Genomic DNA, 25,641 nt, shown 5'->3' on the forward strand with positions numbered 1-25,641 from the left:
TAACTCTGCCTTTTAAACCACAGGTCTTGCCAGCAGGGAAATGGGTGCTCCTCTCCTGCACATTCCCACTCAGGATGTTGTCCTACCCCTTCCCTTGGAGGGGGTACAACTGCCCTGATATGAAATATGGGGTTGTGCCTTTTATGAGAAGATTCTTCACTGATTCCTTTTATATAGAAGAGGCTGAAGTTGAGGTGAGACAGCTGAATTTTTTGTTAATCCTGACCCCATTCCCTGCTAATTTTGCATAGGAAATTTTGCAGGGGAGCATGTTTTCCCTTCTGCAGCTTATACAACCTGCAGATGTAGGAGTATTAAGTGCTGCTGTTGCAGAAGGCACAAGTGGACAAAACTGCTGGTGGCCAAGTTCTCCCACTGCCTGGTAATGCCAAACACATCTTGCTGGTCCTGACAGCTCCTGCCAGGCAGCTGAATCTCTCTGCCTGCTTTGTTTCACACCAGGGTTTGACCTTAAACACCAGTGAAAGATCAAGATCACCTGTCCAGATGTAGATTATGCACTGCCTGGCCATGGTGGGGACAAGGTCTGGGTGAGGATGAGGTCTGGGCAGCCCTGTCTGTAGCTCTTCCCTGCCTTTCCTGCTGCCTGCTGGATGGTGAGTGATGTGGTAAATCAGCTGTCACTTAGCAACGCTGCCGGCTGGGGAGCAGCGGCAGGTTTTGGCGCAGGAGCGACGCCTGCAAGGCTGTGCAGTGGCTATTCACCTTTTCCCCCTCAGTGTTTTCCAGCCCAGAATGTATTTTCTTTCACTTGCTGCTTTGCCTGAACATGCGGGTGCAGGTTTCCCATGGCTGAAGACAGCAGCCCCATCTGCAGAAGCCAGATGTTCCCTGCCAGCCCTCCCTGGGATTGTTGTGCAGAGCACCCCGAGACCCCCAGCAGATCTGAGCTCCAACCCAGCCCATGGTGGCAGGCAGTAATCTGCCATCTGCAGAGCTGGCACAGCAGGACACAGAGGGGACAGAAGGATGATTAGCTGGGGTTTATTCTCTGAGGGAGAAAACAGCATGGAGAAACACAGGGACCTGCCTACACAGGGAGCTCATACCAACACTCGTTGCAGAATCAGTCGTTGTCTATGGGACTTGAGACTTGTTAAGCATACCTGAAACATGGCCTGAGGCTCACACCAAGGGTATTTCTGCACAAGGATTTCTCCAACTCTTCACCATCTGCACAGCCAGGCCTCAAGAGCAGGGGCTGTGCAGCAGAAGGCAGGAAGATTATGGCTGTGTTCACTGGAGTGAGGGAAGGGGACCTCTCAGTTCTCCCAGCACTGCCTCTCACCTTATCCCTCCTCTGGGAACAGGAGGAGAAACCTTCCAGCATAAGGCTTTTAAACTGACAGACTGCAAAGTCTTCAAAAGAACTCAAATCTATCAGAGAAAAGGATAATTAGAGGGGCTTAAACCATTTGTGAACCCATCCTGGCACATTTTGGAGCCTTTTCTGATAAGGGCTAAGAAGCAGATTCAGTTTTGCTCCCCACGTGCCAGCCTATGACTCTAAGAAATTTTTCTAATGAAACAATGCATTTCAAAAGAAAAAAAAAGAAAGAAGTCTTTCCTTGAGAATTAATGAGCAAAAAGTCTTGAATAAGGGCTCACCTGGTGGCCCAGTTGGAATAAAACCCCTGGTTCCCACAAATGCAGGTTTTTAGTATTTACCCATTTTTGAGATATAATCCGAATGTATCTAGCCAAAACTCAGGCTTGCAAACCCAGCCCATGGGAGGGAAAGGATTTACAAATATAAAGAAGTCAGACTGAGCTGGCAGATTGGGCCAGGCCAGACAGGCCAAGCTGACCCAGTTGCTCATGGAACAGCAGAGAAAATAAATGGAAGCACTTGGGAGTAGCTGCTGTGGTGGGAGCCTTGTTGAGATGGAGGGAGTTGTGAAACCCACGGTGACCAGGTCTGAGGCCACATGGGGTGGAACAGCCTGGGCCAAAGGGAGAAATCTTCCATTTTGGATGACCCTTTGTAGGAGCAGACATTCAAACCAGGAAGCAGTAAGCAAGGCTGAAAAGCAGCCAGTGAAAGACATGATTTATAACTGAGGTTTGAAGATTTATGAGTAGCCTGGGGAGCTTTTCTTAGGGCTTGGTTCCTCAAGCACTGGAAGAAGATGCCCAAGGGTACCATGAGATAAAGCTGGAAATCTATCGAGGTTGAGGACTTAACACCCTGGTTGTGGCCTCTGTGAGCTGATCCCAAATGCTGTGCAATGTTCTGGGACACTGGCCTGACATTTGAGGCAATCTCCTGGGGAAGGTAAGCCTGGGAAGCAATTTCTCTCTTGCCCACACTCAGCAACACCAGCTGAGCACTGGCCACAGGTGCAATTATCTTGGCAGCCCTTTTAATGTGTCTGAGGTTACAGCTGGGATCAATCTGTGCAGGTGGGATTGCAGCTGGGTTCCTGGGATGGGCAGTGAGGCTGAGGCACTCAGCATGGATCCCCAGGAATGGCTGCTTGCTCTCTCCCTTCCAAAAGTGAGCTAGCTTTTAGTCAGCGTGAAAGGGTACTTCTGCCCAGAATGTGCAGTACTTATTCTCAAAAAATTAAAAGGAAACCTGTCACTTTATGAGTTATAAGGATTAGAAGAAATTTCTCTAAGAAATGAGGCCTATTTTATAAATTTTTCTTTCTTCTGGGTGATATTTGCAAGGGAATAATGAAAGTTTAACAAACCTCTACACAGCTGAAATTCCTGAAGATTTACATACAGGTTGTATTTGGGGAAAAGAGGTTATTATTAGGGTAAGATGAGGCTTTTGTCACTAACAATTCAAAATCTGAGTAGGATAATCTGGGATGACAACAAATACACTTTACTCATTATAACATAATTACCAATCAGGAAGAATAGAGGACAAAATTAGGATTGTTTAGCTATCTTCCTGCTTTGTTTCTTCCTTCAAATGCTGTTGAGTGCTCATTCCCCACATCACAACATTTAGATTGAAATAATCACCAAACCTGCAGAGAATTGGATGTTTCATCATTCAGCTGTTGAGCTGTTCACTCATCTTTGCTCGATCCTGGGTTTTCATGCTGAGCAGCAGGAGAATGTGATGTCTCAAAGACATAAAAGCCAAAGTTTGGCACAGAGACAGAGGGCAGCCCAGTGCCACCTCTGTGCATGAAAATATCCATACCTGAATGTATTTTCAATATATATTTTCAACCTGAAAAAATGTGGGGGACTTATTTTTGAAACATGATCTTTCATTTTGTCCTCAGGTCACTTACAGACTGAAATGACACAACTTTTATTAGCCAGATACCTTGTGCTCATCTGATCCCAAATTTTCTTCTGCCTCATTTCTTCAGGCTGGCTCATTTGCTTGAATGGACACTGAACTCAGTGGGATTTTTCCTGCCATAAAAATACGAAATTGGAGCACAAATCAAGTCACCAAGTCAGCATGGGGCGTGGCACCACATGGAATAAATAGTGGAAATACTGTAAATATTGAGCTGTGATAGAATGTTGCACCCAGGTGCAAGGTTACTGCCTGATGTGCCCATGTCCTGGATCCATGCTGAGGTGAGCACTATGTCCAGATCCAGAGTCCGCAGCACAGGAAGAGCATGGAGCTGTTGGAGTGAGTCAGACAAGGCTACCAAGATAATCAGAGGGATGGAACACCTTTGTTATGAGGAAAGGCTGGGAGAATTGGGGTTGTTCAGCCTGGAGAAAAAAACCACTTCAGTGTGACCTAATGGTCTCAGGACAGGAGAGACCTGGAGCAGGTCCAGAGGAGGCTGAGGAGATGAGGAAGGGCATGGAGCAGCTCTCTCGAGGGACCTATGGCTGTTCAGCCTCAAGAGCAGACCCAGCTGAGGGGGGCCCTCATCCCTGTCTGTCCCTGTCTGCAGGGAGGGCTCAGATAAAGGACCAGGCTCTGCTCCCTGGGGCCCAGCAACAGCACAAGAGACCATGGGCAGAAATGGATGCCCAAGAAATTCCACCTGAACATGACCAAGAACTTCTTTCCTGTGCAGTGACCAAGTACTGGAACAGAGGCCAGAGAGGGTGTGGAGTCTCTCACTTGGAGGTATTCCAGACCTGTCGGGACACAATCCTGCGCCATGTGCTCTGGAATGACCCTGCTTGAGCAGAGAGGTGGGACCCAATGACCCACTGTGGTCCCTTCCGACCTGCCCCGTTCTGTGTTCCTGTAATTCTGTGACGGGGCTCCCGCCAGCCCCATGGGCCTCCCGGCAAGCCGCCGCCGCGAGGGCCGAGAGGGAGCAGTGACAAAGCCGGTGTGCCGGCGCGGCTCGGGCGGCGGAGGCAGGCCCCGGGATGCACCGCGGTTGCCATGGCGACGCCCCACCGCCCCCTCGGTTGCCATGGCAGTGGGCGGGGGAAGGGTTTGCCAGTGGCGCCGCCGGAAGTGCCGGCGGGGGCGGGGTCCGGCCCGGAAGCGCGGCCGGCGCGGCGGGAGGGCCGCAGCGGCTCGGCGGGGCGGGAGAGCGGCGAGCGGACGCCGCCGGTGCCGGAGTGGCGAAGCCGGGGCTGCCTGGGCCGCCGAGGGGCCGGAGCGGCGGGGCCGGCGGGGCGCGGGCGGGCCTGCCCGACCGGAGCACAGAGCGGGAACACCCCGCCCCTTCCTCCCCGCGGGCCCTGCACGGGAAGATGGCGGCGGCGGGAGGCGGCGGCGGCGGTGGCGCGGGGGCGGCGGGCCGGCCCGGGCTGTGAGAGCCGCGGCGGGACGGGCGGCGAGCGGCGGAGGATGAGCCTGCTGTGCGCGCAGTATCTCCGGTGAGTATCTCCGGAGCGCGGCGGGCGGGTGAGGCCGCGGCCGGGCGGCCCAGGAACGGCGGGGAGCGGGCGGACCTGGAGCCCTCGGGCCTCACAGCGGCACTGAGGGGCGCTGGGCTGTGCCCGGGCCGGTGTGCGGGACCCGGCCGCCCCGCTCCCGGGCCCCGCGGGCGGCCGGGCTCGGTTGCCGCATGGCCCAGGGCTCCCCAGCAAGGTCACGCCCGTGCCTTGGAGCCGCGGGGAGGGTAGGAGAGTCCGGTGGCTTCCCTGCCGGAATTCCCCATCGCTCCCCGAGGGGGTGGCGGGGTAACCCAGCGCTGCGGAGCGACCGCGAAGTTTGACCCCTGGCTGTGGAGCGGGAGCCGTGCTTGCAGCCCCGGGAGGTGCTCCGGGAGAACGGGAGTAGCAGGAGTCGTGTCTCAGCCCTCGCCATCAGCTGGAAGTCCTCAGTCACGGCTGACACAGCCGGTCGGTGCCGGGGACGGTCGGCTGAGGGCTTGGGAGAGGAGTGAGGCTGCCAGGGCTGTGCTTTGAAACAGAACCCTTCCCGAGTCCCTCAAGTCGAGAGCACGAGATAGCTCACGTTGATACCAGCAGAACTTTGATAGGCTTTGGGGTGAACTTACCGTTTGGGTGAACTTATACCCAAATGCTCGTTCTCTAGTGGTTCTCTAGTGGTTTTGGAGAGCAGCTTCGTGAGCTACAAATGGCTTTTCAGTAGCTGTAAAGTACTAACTGTCCAGGTTGATCGTGTTTTGTCGACCCTGATGCTTCCAGAACACCTCATGGAAAAGGAGTAGGTATGCCAAAAGGGCATGCACATTCCTTCTGAGGAGTTCGGGACTTGGGAAGGATTTAGAAGGAGTGAATTCAATGAGGATTTTACATTTCGAAAGCACTTTCTCTACAAAGTTCTGAAACACTTCATCAGTCTCTCCTTGCCAGCTCTCCAAATTCCTCCCTTCCTCCTCATCTTGTCTTTTACCTCTGCTTCCTTGTGTTATCCCAGATCCTACCTCAAGTTGATTTCTTCAAAAAAGAAAAAAATGTAATCTTTTTTATCTCATAGTGAGTTTATGACCTTTTGTTCTTCCAGGTGAGTACACCTATGTTGTCATGAAAGTTCTTCATTCTTTCTTTCCTCTTACATTATGACAAAGCTTTTAAATGCTTTATTATTAGCAATCTTCTATCAGAAGAAGACTTGCTTTTTTATTGTAGGACATGTCTTAATAATATTGTAACATCTGGCTCCCTGTTCCTTCTTGTGAGTGCACGTGTCCTTTGGGTTGTGGGAGGCTGTACCATGTTACACATGTCCCTGCTCCTGTCACCTTCCTGCACCACCAGGCTCTTCCTTAGCATTTTGCTGTGCCAAGCTGGAAATCCTTCCTGCAAGCTGTGGGCAGGAATCACCAGTTTCTCCTCTCTTTGTTCCTCCCACACTTCAGCTCATCCTGGGTTGTTCCTGCTTTTTCCTGACTGCTTTGTTTATATTGAGCCAGAGCAACAGGACTGAAGCATGTGCACATAACTAATGTGTTACAGTCAGTGTCTCTGTCACCAAGAACCTTATCTCTTCCTAAAACAACAGGACAATCCCCCTTGTAAACTTTTCATCATCTTCCTTCTGCTTCTGAAGACCGTTTGGGTTTGTTCTCTCTGCAGAAGGTATGCTTGGGGAAGGTTTCCTTGAAAAGCTGTGAAATGCTTTTTGCATCCATAGAATGTACATTTAAATTGCTTGATTTGCATAGGGCAGAAATGCAGCTGCAGATTGCTGCAGCCCAAGCTCATAAAGGGAACTGGGAATTAAGCCTCAGAGCCAGTTCTGTTAGTCCTCTGTCTTAAGGAGGAGGGCATGCTCCTTTTTATACTGTGGCAGAGCAGGCTCAATCCAACTATAACGAAGAAGGAATAGACCAAAGTGTAACAATGTGAGAGGGCAGCTTAACAAAACATTGTGCCAAATGAAGACATGAGGCAAACAGTCTCTGCTGTCTTCATTGTCTTAGCACTAAGGAGGGGCAGAAAAGTTTCTGCAAGAAATAATTTTTCTGTGTATTTGGATTTTAGACAGATTTCTAAGGTGAACATGTAATGATTTAATACCTAGTGAAATAATGACTCTGCAAGAATCAAGCTGTTGAAAAGATGAGTGGGGAAGAATGGACTTTTAGCTGGACTACCTTAACTCTTCCACTTCTGGGTTCTTGCTTTCTGTATGTGTGTGAATCAGCTATTTTAAAATGCTATCCTTGAAGGACTGTGCCACTTCAGTCAACCTATGAGAACTGAGGAACACATGAGCCCCCTACAGAAGTCTCCCAGGAAGAGCAAATAAGGTCAGGCTTCATGTACTGGGTCTTAGAAAAGTTGCAGGAGAGTCTGTTTTTAAATAATCTTCCTATGTTATGATAGATTTTTGGGGATTTTTCCCAGTTTTGTCCTTTTCAAAGTCATCTGTCAAGAGTATTGGAGTATATTCTCTCCCGTGTAGTTTCCTACATACTTCACTGGAGTCGTTGTTTGAGTCACTTCTCAAAGATTTGCATTGCATCTGATAAGGTGAGTAGACCTTTCAAAGGGTTCTTTCAGGAGACAAGAATCTAAAAGGTATTTTAGGAAATGGGCACTGTTCAAGTCTCCCTGTTGAGGTGAATCTGTTCATCACAACTGGCTGAAAATTTGTATCCATGCTATTTGTGCTACTTGGGGAATCTACAAGTACTCCCCAGGAAACAAATTAATCTCACAGGGCACTTGTCTTAAACTACACATTTAATGTATCCTGCTAGATATAAAAGAAAACACTTTTAAGCAAAATATCACTGATAGGATTTCTGACACAATAGCACAGAAACTTCTGAGCATGTCCATTTTATAAGCCAGTGTTGAGCTTTAGTCTATGTTTATTCACTTTATAGAAATGATCTTCAATGCCAATTTTATGTGTTAATGTTCAAAAAGGAGCTAAGGATTCAGAAGTTTAGCAGTTTGACAAATGATTGTTTCAACTGCATTTCAAAAAGATGTGAGCTCAGTTACCAGTTAAATGTGGCATTGCTCTGGTAAACTGTGGCTTTTAGCACAAGCACAAATGTAGAATAAAAGGTGCTTGAATTACAGGGCTGGAACACTGCTTAGAAATTCCAGTGCTGATGAACCAAGAGGTAGTTTCCTGTAGCCTTATGATGAGGCTATAACCAAATTCATTAAAGGTTTGACTGCTTTAATAATTCAAATTGTGGGTCTCTTTTTTGAAGACTCATCAGTAGCTCCATTAACTTCTGCATCTGCTGTGTCTCTTCATGGTTACTCCTCTGCTGTCTGCCAGCCTGTGACACACCTCTTTGCAGTGTTTCTTCTCAGTTAAAGGAGGAGGCTAGAGCAGAGATAATTGCAGTCTGTGTGTGAGCATGTTCTGGTACTGATTCCTGGTCAGGATGATGTAGAGGTGATGCTTGTCTGTGCTGGAAAGGCACCAACCAGAATACTGTTTGAATGAGTCTCAGCAAGACTAAGTCATTTATTTAATTATATTGGGAGTGTATGAAGGAAAAAGTTTGTAAATGTAACCTCTTAATAGAAAACCCTGTGTCCCTGCAATGGACTTCCTGGAGTTGACAGGGTCACAAGGCTGGAGGAGAGGCCTCAGGAGGCTCCTGTCCAGCCTCCTGCTCGCAGCAGGGACAGCTCTGGGCTCAGACCAAGTGCCTGGGGCTTGAAAACCTCCAGGAATGGAGACATTTCAGCCTTTTGGGGCTGCTTGAATACCATTGTGGTGGAAAAGATTTTCTGTACATCCAGTCTGAACCTCTCCTGTTTTATCTTCTGCCCATTGTCTCTTGTGCTCCCATATGGAGAGCCTGGATCTGTCTTCTCAAGGCTCTCCCTGGAGGCATGTGGCATGTGTGGGTGCCCTGGAGCTTTCCCTGCCTCAGACTGACCTAGCCTGGCTCCACAGCCTCTGCTCCAGTTCCAAATGCAAGTGCTCCAGCCCTGACTGCTCTGGAGGCCTTGCTCCAGTTGTTCCACAGCTTTCTTGATTTGTCTTGGTATCTGAACATGACCAAATCAGTCTTGGAAAGTATTCTCTCCAGCTTTTTGTTTTCTGAAATGATTAATGCTACTTTCATACAGTGTTTACTCTTGAATTTTAAGCAAGATAGTGGGGCTTGCTTTGGCCTTCCAGGAGACACCTCATAGCATTATGTTTTCTTTGGGGAACATAAAGTGTCCCTTCTAGTTTTGTCTTTTTTTTTTCTCTATACAAGATGCTTCACCATTTAATAACTAGAATTTCTGCCAATATTTAGTCTGAGCAACACTTCTTATTCTTCTTTGAGGGTGAGAATAATGATTTAAAAAGGCAAAGATTGATGATAGATACTGTTTACTTAGGATTAACAAGCTTTTTGTGGTGACCTATGAAATGAAAAGAATCACAATCAAAAAAGTGTCAAGCAATTCCCTACTGAGCTTTCTGCTGAAGGAAATACATCTTGCTGAGAGCCCCAAGACACACACCATACTCCTCAGGTGTCTGGGCAGCAATTATTTGTTCCCTTTTTCTTATCATGGGCATCCAAATTATTGAGCATCCCTCCAGTCATCCAGGGACAATTTGTGCTAAAGTCACTGTCACACCTGTGATAATTTTTGTTTTTCATACCTAGATTCCTAAGGAAAAAAGGTGATTATGTTTGGGTGATCCAGATGAGTGTGCCTGGTGAGAGAGAAGCAGGCAGAGCCCAGCTGGGGTATAGCAGCACTTCCAGAACTTTCCTGAGCTGTGGTGTGCAGGTTTCTGTACTGGGGTGTGAGCATGCTCCTCTGTAGGGAGGGACCTGCAGGGATGGCAGTGCCTGTGCAGGTTAGCATGTGCTGGGCATATTTTCCTGCTGGAGGGGCTGGCAGGAAGGTGGACATGTGCCAGTAACCAGAGAACTGCACTAACCAGAGAATGTGACTTGCTTAGCGCTTGGCAAAAGCTTGGCCAAAGCTTGGCCAAAGCTTGGTGGGTTTTAAACTTGAACAGCTCTTGACAGAAGTTTCTCACTCTCCCTCACCCCTGATGTGATGGCATAAGTTTGTAGGTTTATGGCCAAGTCTAAAGAAGCTGAACTGGGGAACCACACTAGGTTAAAACTGCTTTAGTTTTGTTTTTTACCCATGGGGTTTGTTCCAAGCTGGTTTCCTGATCCCGTCCATTGTGTTACTAGAGATGTGCTGACAAAAAGGGTGAAGTTTTGTGCAAGAGGATTGAAGCACTAATGGTTAAGGGTGGGGTGGGACTGCTGCTTGAAGTGATAGTGCTCATTATCAATAAAGTGCTCACTGACCCACAACCCCAGTAAATAGTGTCCTGTTTCCTAGAATATGGCTGTAGCTATATATAGAATAGCATCCTTATAGAATGTACCTGGTCTCACTGTCAACAAACCATACCCCTCTTTCCAGTCTGGACTGGGAGTCTCCCCTTGCTGCAGAACACAGTGTATGCTCTTACTGCGCTCTCTATGTGCTCTGCTGTGAGATTACTTGCACCACAGTGTTCCAGTGACCTAGAAGCGCAGGTTAGTGTAAGTAAAGTTGCAACTGTATTAATTAATTAATTAATTTATTTTTGATGGCTGGGATGATTCCTGTAGCAATTAGTTCTTGTTCTAACCTGCATATTCCTATGTTGTTTGATCTTTATTGGAAAAGAGAAAGTTCTGTTGTGGCAGTAAAAGCAGGTGATGCTCATCTGAAGTGTTAATGAGGGAGGGCACCAAAGCATTTTGAGAAGGCTGCCCCTGTCCCTGAGTATGGGGGTTGGAGGGTTTTTTTCCTCAGTTTCTTCATTTCAATGCATGGTAAGAAAGTACATTTTCTTGGTGAATTAGCTGTTTTATTTAAGTATTCCATGTAAAGTATTCTGTGATATTCTGGCTACTTTTAAAGTCTATTTCTTCTATCCTAAGAATTCGTAAGAAGTAACCATAGCTTGGTCCAGTGAGATGATTTTGGCCTCTGAATAAGCTGCTCTGGGCACTGAATTGTATCACAAACTTTTAATTTAAGCAACTTAAATCTGTTTAAATCAATGTATCTGGAAACTGAAGCTTCCCTGCTTTTTTTTAGTTTGTCACATTGGCTGTTGTGGGCATTTCCTATTGGAGAAAGAAAGGTTGGGTTCATGGGAGAAATCAGTGACTTAATGGATAAATGCCTTGGTATGTTCCCTGCCCTGCTCAGCCAGCAAAAATGAGTATAGAAGAGGAGTAATTGCAGTTCAAGTGCATGGTGGCTGGAGAGGGAAAAGAGGATCATTTGCTGTAGGATCTGATTTTTTTGGATGAGGAGCTGCTGGGGGTTGTAGAGCTTTAAGGGTTCTTCATCTTCACAACAGTAGCAGAGATTCACTCATAGCACCGGGCTGGTAGAAGAGCAGTTAAAGAATGAAGCTATAATTTATAAGGAATATATGTGGGAGGACACTAGTTGTTGCTTTCATTACTTTGAACTTGAGGATTGTCCTCATCTTACTGGAAAAACAGCGCAGCTGCTGTCAGGCAGGAGAGGGATAAACCCACAGATTTTTTCCTTAAAATCATTAGCAGAGATGCATACTTTGATTCTGTGCTTTTTAATGTATTATGAGGGAGGTAATATATTTTAGTGGTGTTTGGGAAGCACAGGTTTTCCTGTGCTCAGGGAGGGATATAGTATCTTATTTCTCCATGTTGCTGCTGTGGACAGAATAGAGGAATAACAGACTATTTGTTGTGAAGTGACATGAGGACTCTGGGCCATCATTTCTCATGATTCCAGGGTGAAGGGCTGGTGGCTTTGTTTGTGTGTGCCTGCTGAGCACTTGGGTTGTTGCATTGGACAGGGTATTGCTGAAAGCATTGCAGCTGTACTGGAGTCATCACCAGCTGCCACTTGTGCAGCCCTGCTTCAAGTCCTGCCTTTGGGCCACATTTCTACACTTGACTGCCCAGTGCCACTCTTACCATTTGAATTTAAGACAAATTTCTCATTGGAAACCTGGGGACTTCCCAGATGACCAAATGAGGGGGAAATGGCTTAAGCAGTGTTCTGAAGTTGGCTTTTTAAATTCCTCTGAGTGAAATCAGCAGGTACTTGTTCAGATCAATGTAATCCTCTAAGTTGGGGTGGTATAAACTTTTTGGAGTGACATTAGGTGTGCTTTCTCTTCTTTCTGTGTTCCAGTCAGGCTTCTCTTGGATTATTCACACTGGCTTCTACACTCAAGGGATTATCATAAGGAACCAGAAGGCTGAGGAGTCTCTGAATCTCTTGGGATTGTTACAGAGCTGTGGGTGACAGACTGAATTTCACTGATGGGACTCAAATCAGAGATACCCTTGAGGTACTTGGGAGTCCTGCTAGAATTAATATTCTCTTCCATCTTCAGGGAAAACAAAGATAATATTTCTGAAAGTACTTACTATGTCCTGAATACATCAGCAGTCTATTTCTCATTTTTTTATTTCATGTTTTTGGTGCTGAAAGTGTCCTCTGGTGCTCAGCCTCATTGAACAGTTTTCTGCTATGTCTGATGGCGGTATGGGTAAAGCTGATTTTTATTTTATTTTTCCCCATCCTCTCCTCTGAAGCATTGTCTGTTTTGAGTCTGCAGGCCCTGCTTGTTGTACAGCTGAATTACCTGAGAGCTACTCTCTAGCTGTTAGAAAATGAGAAATTAATTTTGAGTGTGGAACCTTTAAGACTTATTCTGCCAAAATAGTGTGGGGAACATTTCTTGAACTACTTAAAGGAAACTACTTTTTTCTTTGGAAAACAGAAAAACAGGCCTTCTGGGCATGAAGCATCTTTATTTCAGACTTTGGTGTTTCATGATGTCTTGATTTAATGAGACCTTGAGAGTTGTTCCTGTTTGGTCAGGCTATGGCAAAGGGCAGTTTGTTTGGAGCCTGCCTGTTTTGGGCCCCCTGAACCCTCCATAGTCTGTGCTATGTTATTTGCCACATCTTAACTTTCCTACACATGAAGAATAAATGATTTTTTGATAAATCTGTTGCGAAGACCCTTTGTTTTATGATAGTCCTGTAAATTGTGCTACTGTCTGTTGCAGTGAAATTCTCCTGGTATTTGATTTGCCATGTTCTGTATTGCTCTGGCCATTATGTGGAGAAAGCATGTAGATATTGCTATGTGTCCAGCAGCTATGACTGTGGCAATCTTTTTTTAACCCAAACAACCTTTGACAGCTTTGGTTCCTTCTGCAGACAGTACTGGTTTTGGCAGGGCCTTTGGGCATTCCTGCTCTTAATTCAAGATATGCTTGAGCTGTTATGAGGGATCTTTAGGGCAGATTTTCCAAACTAGCCTAATAATAAGTGAAAATGGAAATGCTAATCCTCTATATCTATGGAGAAGGAAGGATGGGACAAGACTTCTGGCTGTTGAAGTTGTCTGTCTTGAAGTAGTGTAAATACTTGTTGATGACATTGCCATAACTAAACTTGTGAGGAGGGAGACTTGATCCAGCCCGATATTCCCAGGAATAGCCAATCTGTTGGTAAGAATAGTGTTCAAAGGATTTAAGCTGCATTTATAAGTATTAAAGAAAGACCCAGACCAACCAGAAGTGTATAAAAACATGAAAACTGAAGCAGCTCTTAGCGCTCAAACATGTTGCTTCAGTTACTAGAAAAATAAAGGAAATATTATTTCAAGTTTTAAAAAAAGGTGAGATCTCTATATTGGTCAATGATTGCAAATTCAGTTAATAAAATATGCAAAGTAAACTTGCAGTAAAAATCTAGAAGGATTTAAATTTGCCTTAATACCATTGATAGGTGTAATGTGGAACATATATGTGAACTCTTTTTAACTAGAAAAGAAGTGATAAAATCGTTAATATGCATTGTTGACATGCATCTGAATTATTACAGCAGGCCTTAATTTATGAGTGTGTCACACAGATTAAGCCAGGACATGAATGTCTGGCAGGTATTCCACCCAGCTGGAACATACCATGACTATTTAATTTAGAGATTTATTTTATTTTGAGGTAAATGGTAAGAGAGATGGGGCTTGGGGCAAAGATATCTGTAGGGGATTGTGGCTTGCTCTGACTTCAGCTGCAGTAATTGTTTTCTGGTTTTGATATCAAGGACTAAAATAATCTTTAACATTTAAAAGTACCCAGAAAAATATTTCCAGTGTGTTTCTAATAAAGATGTCAAGTGCTTGCTGATGCTGCTTGTGCAACTACAGACTATTTTGGTCCCTTCCATCATAGGTGGCCAGTCAAAAGTCAGCACTAAAAAAGAGTGCTGTGTCTGCCTGTAACATTATGTTACGTGCTAAGAATTTGGGGATACTCATTCAAGATCAGTTAAAATTCTGTACTTTTTGATTAAAGATGGTTACAAAAATGTATCTTCTGTCTTGCATAACTGATTGTTAATTCCTGAAATAATTATTTGAGAACTGCTATGTTGGAGCACTAGGTGATGCGGGTCAAGAGTGTTTTGTCTTCAAGAAGGACAGATCCAAAAGACATGAAGATCTTTAGGCCTTTAAGGACTCAGGTGCAGGAAATTGTTTGTGTATAATGGAAAATGCTCTTGAACATTCGGATTTCAGATTTTGGTATTAAAGCAGCATGATTCACCTCAGTTCCCTGCTTTATTGTCTTTAAATGCTGAAGCATAGAGCCAAAATTATTCTATTTTCAAACTTGTTTTGGACATGTTGGTATACTACACAAAACAAATGACTGTGAAATCCAGTCTATAATTGATTGCAAAATGGAATGCAGGGGCTGCATTTGCTTGTGCAGCCTGAGTAACACACAAATGCTGAGTTAATAACTGGTACCTATGTAGTCACATGTTGAATCTTTTGATGGCATTGCCTCTCCTTGCTTGATGTGTCTCAGAGATTCAGGGAATGTCTTCTCTGAATGAGGGAGAGTCACTACCCTTCCCCATGTTGCAAAAGTAGCAGTGGGTTGAGCAAGGCTGGTGATTTTTGCTGTGGGAGTTGGTGGTAGGAAGGAGCTGGAGTGGGTGAACCCAAGGCACACAGCAGTTCCTGAAGGCAAGGCATGTGGGAATGGTTTGGCAGTGTCTGGGGTGCTGCTTTGGGCTATGGAGGTGACTTGGTAGGACTTTAACAACAAGCAATGATTGTCAGAAATAACATCAGGGTGATGGAATCGGCTGTATAACATTTTGAGGGCCTTTCTAGGCTTACGATTTGATCTTCAGGTGGGATGTGTTAATCCATTGCTATGGAGCCTTTTCCTCAGCCTTTGCAGAAGATAATGAGGTCTGGTCTGACTGCTGAAAGGGAGACTGCAATCTGGAAAACTGCATTCATGTTATTCTTTTCTACAGTTTATGTTTAGTAAAGGTTTGCTAAACCCCCACGTTTTTCCTTATGTGATTCATAAAGCAGATTTGTAGTCAGCTGAACATCATGTGAACTCTTCTGACATAGAATTAGAAAAGACTCTGTCTTTAGGTCTTTAGATTTAAATTTGAAATAATTTTTTCATTTTTTTAATAAACATATTTAGGCCTCACAAGTAGATTTAACCTTGGGAGTTATAAATTTACTCAGGTGCTTGCTCCTAACCAATCCATTAGTTTTCAAAACAGGAAAGGAGGTTACTGGTTAACTGGGAGTACCTGGCAGCACTCAGTGGGGCAATTGTGGCAGCAGATCTCCTCAGAGGCAGTTTGGGCCTGCTGGAGCAGAGCTACATAGGTCAGCTGGACTTGTGCCATGGAGCTGCATATCTTCAAGCAGGATTTCCTCCAGACCTGTTGTTGTTTGATGGGCCTCAAAAGCTTCAAGCTGCACCTTTCCTGGAGAGGACGGTTCTTGTATCCAATATCTTGTACACAGTAGTGTATCCACCTGCTTCCCTCCTGTGCTAATAACATTTGCTAGATCTAAGGTGGTTGGATTGGTCATAGGTTTCCCTTTCAGCTGAATACAGAACAGAGTAACTTCCCATATTCCAGGAGTACCATGTGTTTGGTGATGGGCTTGGGTATTGTAGGCAGCAGTTCTCCTGTATGAGCCACTCCTGAACTGAGGAGAACCAACAGCAGAGGACTGCAGGTGAGTCAAGTGTTGCTAAGCCAGAAATTATTCAAATATTCTCTACTTGGAAAGTAAGTTTATCTCAGAACATATTGCTTATGTGTTTCTGATAGAGAATGGGGAGCAGCTAATGAGACTCCTGTAAATGATTGGCAGTGATGTACTGAGTACCCATTTAATTATCATAAATGGAGGATATAATTTTCCCTGACTGGTGTTCAGCCTTCTGCTGTTGCTGTGCTTTCAGAGTATGGTTTGCATGTAATTTCAAGATGGAGAATTGAAAATAATTTCTAAGATGCGGCTTGCAATTAGGATCATATCCAGATGTAATCAGGGTGTGTTTTTGTCAAGGCTGGTGTGTGTACCATGTGGTGTCCTTTCAAACCTCTTAATAATAAAGAGCTTTTTAAAACTTTTGGTTATGTCATGTTTTTTCATAGATGTGTGTTTTGTGTGCTTTTGATGTGATTGGGAGTTTATAAAACAAATGGGATTGGCAAAAAAGTTTACAGTTACTGAATGACCACAATATTTAAGTACCAATCATTTTTCTTTAAGGCTTATGTTTTGGAAGGCCTTGACTATCTGGTCATAGATCTTAGTATTAGGACTTGGAGAGCACGTGTTGAAAATGCTGAACTCCGCTGTATCTGTCATAGCTAACCTGCTACAAACACAGTGTGAGAGATTACTTGTGCTCTATTTCTGCCCCCTCTGATGGTACCTTCTAATGGATTTGCTCTTTATCCATCTGCTGCTTAGCAATGAAGACAGTATCTCAAATTCCCAGTAACTAACTCCTCTTAAATGATCATTTCCTCTGTGTTGGAGTCATTCCAGCCTTACTGAGCATAAAGGTCAGCATTTGCTTCTGTGCAAGGGGCAATTTGAGGCAGGGATTGAGAGGAAGGGGTTCTGTAGGGAACACCAAAAATGAAAAAGAGATCTGAGTTTTATATTCCAAGCTGTTAGTGGAGGTTGGAGGCAGCAGGAAACTTGTACAGCTGAAAGTCAGAATTTAGATAGGCAGTTGTTGCCCTCTTGATGTGAAGTGGAGTGATCTTTCTAGGGGAAATGTGTGTCACTGCTCTGCAGCTCTGCGGGCAGGTGAGAGGGCACATTTTGTCTGCATGGCAAGTGGAGCACTGAACTGACTGTAATTTCCTTCCTTTGAACTGGATTCTCTACGCTTGTCTGGGAGATCCTGTGCAGCATCCAGGAGGGCTGGTATCTGCTGCCTCACCTGATTTGGCTTCTGCAGGGCTGACTTGAAGAGCAGAACTTTCTGAAACTGATTTGATGATACCCATCTGAAGCTGATCTCAGTGCTCAGATATCTGCACTTTCTGTAATTCTGGAAATGGTTTTCATTGCAGAAGCTGTTAAAAGAAGTAATGTTATTCTAACATCTGTTGTCTGCAGTTTCCAGCCCCTTAACACAAGTGGTTTTACCAAGTCAGGAACTGTCACGTAGCAAATTACTGCTGGTGTTACTATACATTTATCACCACTGAGACCTGATAGTGTACGCTCTCTTCAGGGTTTGAAAGAGAAAAAAAGGGTGTGAGAAATGATGCCTCACTTCTTAAAACTTTCAAAAGTTTATTGAACCACAACAAGGGACTGAATAAGGAAAAAGGGACAGTGCTGGGTGCTTAGCTGCAGCCAGAGGCACACGGCCCACACCCATAGCAATCCTTATTTATGCTATTGACAAGCCAACCATCCCTACACTTGTGCACATGTCACTCTTCCAACCCAGCTCCTCCTTCATCCCACCTCTGGGAGTTCTTCAACCTTCCCAATGGGTGGAGATCAACTATCAACATTACAAAACTTTTATAAAAAAACCACCAGATCTTAACAGAACTTCGTTTAACCTTATACATTTAATATTTGCAAGAGCAAACATCACACTATATGTTTATTACAAGGGCATAGTTTGGGGGGGTTTTGTGGTTGTTGTTCAGAAAATACTTCTGTTGCTTCTCCTTGCTCAGTCTAAACCTTGTGGGAATTATCATGGCAAATTCAGTTGTAAACCTCTCACCTCCCTCTTAGGGCCATAGTCCTAAGAACTGGTAGCCCTTCTGTGTGCTTTCTCAAAGCTCCTGATTGCGGGTAGAGAGGCAGCAGTGCTTTATTTTGGTGTCTAACTTCCTCTAAGGGAGAGGACTGTCAATGACTGAGAGGTTTGGAGGGCAGTCTTGAAGTTTTTGTGCACTTGTACCTTTAAGATTGCCTTAGTTTTGAAATATCTGTTTATCTGAGGAATGGTGTAAAGATTGGAGGAGATATACAGATAGATTATGTATTTGTTCTTAAATGTTTTGCCTTTCACTTGTTCTCAGGTCAGCTGCAAAGCTGACATATTGTCAGCCAGTGTAGTAAATGTGGTACTGTATGGATGTGCCAGGGTATTCCATAAAAGTATTACTTTTTTACTGTTTGTTATTAAAAGTTTTCTTTTGAAGGTATTCCTTAGCATGAAAATATATCAATGTCTTGAATTGCCACACATATTAAATATCCATTTATTATTTCTTGAGCATGCCTTTTTTATAGCTAATAAATTCTTATTACTGTTACTAAAACAGAATTTTTCTATACTGAAAATAGTGTCAGGGTTACCTATGGAGCTCCACTGGACACTGTCATGTCCTGGAAGGTAAACAAGGTAAAGTTGACTGGAGTTCTTGTGCTTTTCTTTGTTGGGCAGCATCCATTTAGAGGTTATTTTTATCCCTGCTGTGTTTAATAAAATTCCACATAACTAGTAGGTCAAGATGATGGGTTAAAGAACAGCATAGTCAGAACTTTTTAAAAATTATTATGGAAACACAGCTGAGCTTTCCTGAACTAGTCCTAACATTACATTTATTGCCAGCTGTTCTTGCTTGAATTGGAAAATCCAGGTTGTTGGGTATATAGTTTTCAGGTTACTCTCCTGGCATAAATTTTGGAGTTCTGTGGAACAGATGGAGGCATACTGCTGATCCTGAATGGCTGGACCCCATTTCTGAGGATTTTAGCTCATGTTCTGACTCCAGGTTGTGTCAGGAGGGAGAGAGTGAAGAGGCTGGTGGAGGCAGTGGAATGCCAGAAGCCTGAGCAGTGTAGGAGGTTTGTATTTCCCTCTCTGTAGATTAAATCAGAGATTAAGAACACATTAACTTTCCTTAGGAGTGCTTTTACCTTTGGGGCACATCGTTTTAAAATCTTGAGACAAAGAAACTGACTTCCTTGAAACTGGAAGAAGAAAATGAGTTTGAATGAAGCTGACTGCAAGGGTACTTCTACCCTTATCCAAGGAGGAGGATTGTCAGCTCTGATCAAACTTGGGAAGAGTTGCTTTTAGTTGTTGTGCTTTGAGGATGATTATTATGACGTGCTTCTAATAGAGGAGAAGGAAGGAAGATGGGATAAGGAAAAAACATGCTCTGTGTCCCCATTTCTCAACATCCTCCTCAGCTACAGTGAGAACACAAAAGGAATAGAGCAGGGATTCCCTGTGAAGGGGGTTTGTATTCAGGTGGTGATTGCTTTGCTTTAATATCTACTTGCAGAAGTGTAGGGGTTTTTTTTTACTGGTGATGAAGTACTTGTTTCTGTGGCTTTGATCTACAGCTATAATCTGATTAAACTGCAGGTCAAGGAAATTAGCTGTACCCTGGCTTCAGCTGCCTGTAAGAGGAATAATAAGATTTAGACTACTTAGCACATAAAATTGACAATAAGATGATTCTGTTAAAGGTGTTTTTCATTGGTGTGTGTTAGCAGTGGCCTTCCAAGGCACATGGAATATTTAATTCCATGACCCACAGGCTGAAGATCTCTTGCTGCCTCAGAGCTGACATCACTCAAACCTGCCAGCTCCCAAAGAAAGCAATTCCAGAACTTTGTCCAAACTATGGTCATTTAAATTAGGTGGCAACACCTGAAAGTTTGGAACAGTAAGAACTTGTTCTATAGAAATAAAACTGTTACCAGTACATGTCTGATGTATGAGTAGGTAGAGTCTTTACACAAATTAATAAGTAAAATCATTATTGCATGCTATATACCCCTGCAAAATCCTGATTCCATCCATTTGCCCTTCAGGAAAAGGTATGTGAGGCTGTTAACAGGAGCTGTTGTCTGAAGCCTGTTGTATTCAGGTGATGTTGAATTAATGGGTGGAGGCAAAATAAAAGCTGAAGTTTACCCACAAGTTTGCTACTACTGTACTTCAGGCATAACCATCTAGGTTTATGCACAATCCTAAGATTGCTGTAAAACTATTTCCTTGTGACAGGTCATAGTTAGAGATGCAGTTACTGTCTACAAAAAGTTTAGGCAAGTCAGAGTTATGTTTGAGAACTCAACCTTTAGCAAAGTGTACCAGCTGTAAAGGAGTAGTAGCCAGAGTGTCTCTAAAAACTGTAAAGAAAGTTTTCAGTTTTAGCAAGTATTAATGGTAGCTCTTAGGAGTTGAAGGAAAAATACTTATTTTCCAAAAAACTGTCAACCATTTGTATCAGCAAGTTTTCTTCACATCTGAAGTGCTAAACTCCAGATGTGAATGATGTCTTGGATACAGTGCTTGGGGGCTTCTGAACAGTCAGTCCCCCCTAAATATGCTGTGGAATATTCAGTGTCCATGCTGTTAGTGTTTCCTACTGCTTCCACCTGCCCTGAATCAGCATGGGTATGCTTAAATACAGACAAATAAAGAAAAAACCCCCATGAGTAATAGAACTATTATAAATTTTTGTTGAAGATAACTTATTTTGAGGAAAATCTAAAATGGCAGTTTGTTGCTTTGAAGTTCCTTCCGCTGTGACCCTTGCCAAACATTGAAATAATGAACTTTAAATAGTGTTTGACTTTTAGTATGCTAGTATAGAAAATTCACCTTTTCTACCCAAAATGAAACTTTTCACACATTCATTCTATATATTCTCTGTATTTTTTTATTGCCTTTCAGAAGAATTTAAGTTTTCTGACACTGCCCTTGATGAGCCTTGGGATCAGTCACCTCCTGCTAAGGCACATAAGGCTGCAGCTGCTATTCATTTTGGTACAGTTTCTGCACACACCTCCAGGAAAGAGAACTGCAGGAGTGTGAATTTCTGCTTGGAGTGAAACTCCTGACCACTTAATGTTTTTTGGTTTTTAGTAATGAGATTGGATTCTGATGGCTTTTATGAGCCCAGCTGCCTGGATTCATTGCCCCTTTTAGTCATGTAAATCCTCAATTCCTTTTTGGGGGTTGTGTTACTGAGATTTGATGAGAGAACTGATACAGTTGCTGATGCTTAGGGCTGTCAGGGGAAAACCTGGAGTTCCCCTTCAGGAAGGGTGAAAGCAATGTGGTGTTCTTGTTGGCTTTGTGAGATCTGGGATTTTCCATGTGTTTTTGTAGAACTTGTCATGCCACAGCAGATCATGCCTGTCGGATCCTCACTGCGAAAATGAGAGAGGTGTGGTGTAAACTTCCAAAAAATAGAGGATGGTAGCTGGGTAACACGAAACTGCTGCTTTGAGAAGTTGGGCTTAATTTCATTGGCTTATCTGTGCTTGATAATGAAGCTTGTTAGCAGACCCCTGCTTCTGTAGAATGGGTACAGCCCTATTAGAGATGCAGGGTGGTGTATGCAGAGCTGAAAATTTGTGATTGAGTGCTTGAATTATAGCTGTACTGAAGACAGATATTGGAACAGAAATGAGTTCTTTTGGGGACAATGGTAAAATAGATCCATTTGTTCAGTGATATGCAAATAGAGTTGGAAGTCAGATGGCAACAAGAGGAAAACTTGAATAGAATAGTTAACCAAAGAGGCTGTATGATCTTTTCTTACATGATTTTAACATCAAATTGAGCAAACTTGCTCTAGTGTTAAAGAGAAGGTGTGACTACATGATCTTTTGATGTATCTTTCAGTGTGATGGGGTAAACACTTCAAAATATATATATGGGAGAGACATCTCAGTACTTGTGGGATTTTCTTTCTGTAGTGCTTACCAGCTTAAGGGAAACAACTTGTTTTCTTGTTCTGATTTGGAAAACTTAATTGTTCAAGAATGGTAAAAATTTGGAAGAGGAAAAATGAAATGTGTCTTTCTTGTCTTCCTTTGCCAAGTCCAGTGGTTGATTCCAGATTAAATGTAGCCTCTGAGTTCCAGCAAAACAGAACTATATATACTCTCAGGTTCTTAAGAGAAGTTTCTTTTATCTTCTGTGGGTACTTAAATTTTTATTTATCTTATACCTTTAGAACCTCAAGAGATGGTCCTGACTACTGTGTTTTAAAGTTTTGAAACTTTTTAATTTTATGAATAAAATGAAAATTCCTTTAGCTATGAGACATTTTTACTGAATTGGATGGGAGGCTGTTGTATTTCAGTTTAAAGTTTGACTAAAGCACAGAGCTGAATCTACATATTTGGTTAGGAAATGATAAAGAGTAGCTATTATGCTATATCAAGGTGGTATATGGAAATGCTTGCAATATAATTTTTTTGAACTGTGGTTTGGATTAAAAAAAACGTTGGGAAGCTCGACTGAACTGCGAGTCCAATTGAGCAAGGAGGTACCTGAGAATATTCTTGTGATGATACAATGTGTAAATAAGCCCTACCAGGTTTTCTAGCAGGCAGCTTTTTTTGCCCCAGAATGAGTCATTCTAGTGTAAATTCAGTGTGAGGTGGTGCAATAAAATATATGGCCAGAAAAGCTTGTTAAAAATGCTGGGTGATAGAAGGAGCCATTGGCACTGTGAGAAACTCCTATTAGTTGTTACCAGTGAATTCCAGTCAGTGCCCACTAGGAGTGCCTAAGCACCAGCCAAGGCCCATTGTAAAGTTTGTTTAATGAACAGGCAGTGCATCTTCTCTCTATCCTCTCTCTCTCTTGCTGCTAATATTTTGCCACTGATGCAGAACAAGTTTTGTACCCAGGCTGCCTCCTCTTATCCTGGCTTAGAATGCAGCTATTTGAAACAAATTGTTTCTAGGTGGAAATGAGAAGCAGCATACTAATGTTAGGTTGACTCTCCTAATTTCTTTGGCATCTAGAAAATATTGAAATGATTTCTATGCATTTTATTGAAAATGACAGTGACAATCTCTTCAGTATTGCTTGTTGCAATTTTATAAATTATGCAAGGCAGTCTGTGTTATGGCCAGTGAAGTGATTGGTGCTAAAGTCTCTTTTTCTGTGAGACCATGAGTCTTCTCTTCCAAAAGAAAGTGTTTTTAAATAAGTCTTTTTGGTAGAAGCTCTGGTCTAACCAAATTATTAGGTCTGTGCGTTTACAGAGAGTCTGTCAGCAGTTGCACTGATGTAGAGGCTGAGGCTCTCTTCACCAAAATTCTCTAGGCAGCAGTGAGGACAAACTGCTGGTGGAAGAAAACCGGTGCTAAAAAATGCTATTACATTTCCCCTTTTAGGGGTTATACTTAATGGAAGGTAGTTCTGCACAAGTAATTTCCAGAGGAGCAGTTCTTGGCTTTTCAAGGGAAGAGCCTTTGTGCCTGGAAGAGAATTCTGGGCTCGTGTCTGTGGGCGCAGTCCTGTGTGTCCTGCTGGGGCTGAGCCTCTCAGTGTTCGTGGCTTTGGCAGCACAGATTGTGTTCTCAGCTCAGAGAGACCTTCACAGCACTGCAAGATGTTTGAAGCATGAGCCAGACTGTAGGAACTTGGCTGGCTGCTCAGAAAAGTGAGATTCCAGCACCTGAGCAAGTCAGCTTTTCCTTGGGAGCAGTGGCATTGCTGGCTGCCAAGTCCCAGCAGCACAGCTCTGGCTCAGCTCTGTGCCTGACCAGACTTGCAGGTCAGCAGTGCAGGGGCTGCTGAGGCACAGCCTGAGGAGGAGATGGCTGTCCCTCCTTGTCTCTTCTTGGCTCCCTGGGGGCAGGATCTGCTCATTCCCAACCTGCTGGCTACAGCCACAGAGAGTCATCACTTAGGTGCCTTCACTTAAGTGCCTTTTGTTACCTCTGTGTGGATGAGGAAGAAATGTTTCTTGGGCTTTCAGCTTTCTCCTCATACATTAGCTAAAATTTGCATTGCTTGTCTCTGTTATCTCTTCTTTCTGACAACTGAAAGAAGTTGTCTTAAAGGCATTAAATGCTCTTCATGCTTCCTGTTACTGAATTTGGATCAGGTGAGGAACATACACGTTCACTTCTGATATCAGTTAAGATGTTCTTGACTTTTGTTCCTGACAGTTAAAGCTCTTGGGGCATCCCATTGCTTTTTAGATGGAGGTGGCTATGGTGAGCTGTTATAGATAATGCTTGCATTTAATAAACAGAAATTTTGCAAAGGAACTTACCAATTTACATGTTCCTAATAATGTATATCCTATTCTAATACCTTTTTAATTCTCATGTGGACCTCAAAACCTTTCCTATAATTTATGGCCAGTAGGTAGATCCCAGAACCAACTGAAAAACTGTTTACAGTCACCACAACTTCACATTGGCAAGAGAAATGCTGATTTCCACAGCCCCTCTAGGGATTAGGTGGTACATTCTCCTGGCTCTCCATTCTTTTCCAAGCTGGCATCTGACATTCATGTTAGGCACAGTGTGTTTTCCAACCCTGTTTTGTTTTCCAACTCTGTTTTGTTTTTTGTTGTGGTTTTTTTCTGAGGCAGGTGAAGGGAGCATTTCATATGTTGGGAGGATTCCATGTCCGGTGTGGAAAGCTTGCACTCTCCAAATATACATCACCACCTGAGTGCATCAGGAGCAGAGGGACATGTCTCATCCCAATCCAGCCCAAGCAGGCAGCCTCGTGTCCCCTCTGCCAGCCCTGGATTAATTGTGTCCATCAGACAGGCCAGCAGGGCTGCTCCTTGAAGCTTTATGTACTGCTGACACAGTGCTTAACTCTAGCACCCCCATTGCCTGCTTCAGCCAGGCACTGGCCATTCAGAAATATTTATTTATTGAGGACTGCCCCAGTGTTCCTCTTTTTGGGAAGCTACTTGCCAGCCTTCACCAGCAGAGGGGATTTGCAGAGGATGCTCAGTGCAGGAGTTGTAGGTAATCCCCTGTAGTTGACACACCTTTCTATGTGTACTGTGTGGTTTTTTCCTTGGAAACCTGATCAAAGCATTACTTTAGGGATGCAGTTCAAGGAAGAGAGGCAATTGGGGAAACCATAGTCTTATCCCTTCTCCCTACAAAAACTTGTGCAGCATGGGGGGCAGGAGGGCTGTATTGAGGTGCTGACAGACACTGATGGGAGTTTGTGTTGCTCTGACTCTGTTGGCTCCTGTGTTTCATGTGTGACAACTTAGAGTTGATAAAAATGTCCCAGGCAATTATCACTAATGTTGGCAGGACACTGCTGCCAAATAAAGCTGAAAATATAAACTGTAATGTAAGCATTATTTGTATTTGTTCAGAAGGAGGCATAAGCAGGGACAAGTGAATAGTTCACTGCTGTTATGGGATGAACTAAAAGCAGTCATGCTGTTGAACAGTAGCTCAAATCCTGCATGGGGTGAACCAGAGCAGAGTAAGTTGTAAGCAGATTCACCATTGCATGAATATGCTTTGGCATAATTCAGTTATTTTGATCTTTCTGTTTATAATTTATTGTCATTTTGCTTTCTTACAGGCAGGCAGAAGTCCTGAAGGCTGACATGACAGGTAATTGCCTTTATTATACAGTTTATATAGCTTATTAATAATATTTGATTCCTGGTTTTGTTTTCCTTTTGTGTTCTTTTTGCTTATTGTTCCTAA

General features: G+C 43.7%; 1 protein-coding gene across 3 annotated transcripts in view; it reads left to right on the top strand.

The window, feature by feature from the left end:
* The first annotated feature begins 4,673 nt into the window (after positions 1-4,673).
* The window catches only part of SMG7 (SMG7 nonsense mediated mRNA decay factor), a 51,187-nt gene continuing 30,219 nt past the window's right edge, over positions 4,674-25,641 (top strand). For all 3 annotated transcript variants that reach the window (XM_059854528.1, XM_059854531.1, XM_059854530.1), the window contains exons 1-2: positions 4,674-4,797; positions 25,514-25,545. In XM_059854528.1, coding sequence (XP_059710511.1) covers positions 4,769-4,797; positions 25,514-25,545 — 61 coding nt within the window. In that variant the 5' untranslated portion in view covers positions 4,674-4,768. The remainder of the gene's footprint in view (positions 4,798-25,513; positions 25,546-25,641) is intronic.

The sequence above is a fragment of the Haemorhous mexicanus genome, chromosome 9, assembly GCF_027477595.1.
Source record: "Haemorhous mexicanus isolate bHaeMex1 chromosome 9, bHaeMex1.pri, whole genome shotgun sequence".
Lineage (NCBI taxonomy): Eukaryota > Metazoa > Chordata > Aves > Passeriformes > Fringillidae > Haemorhous > Haemorhous mexicanus.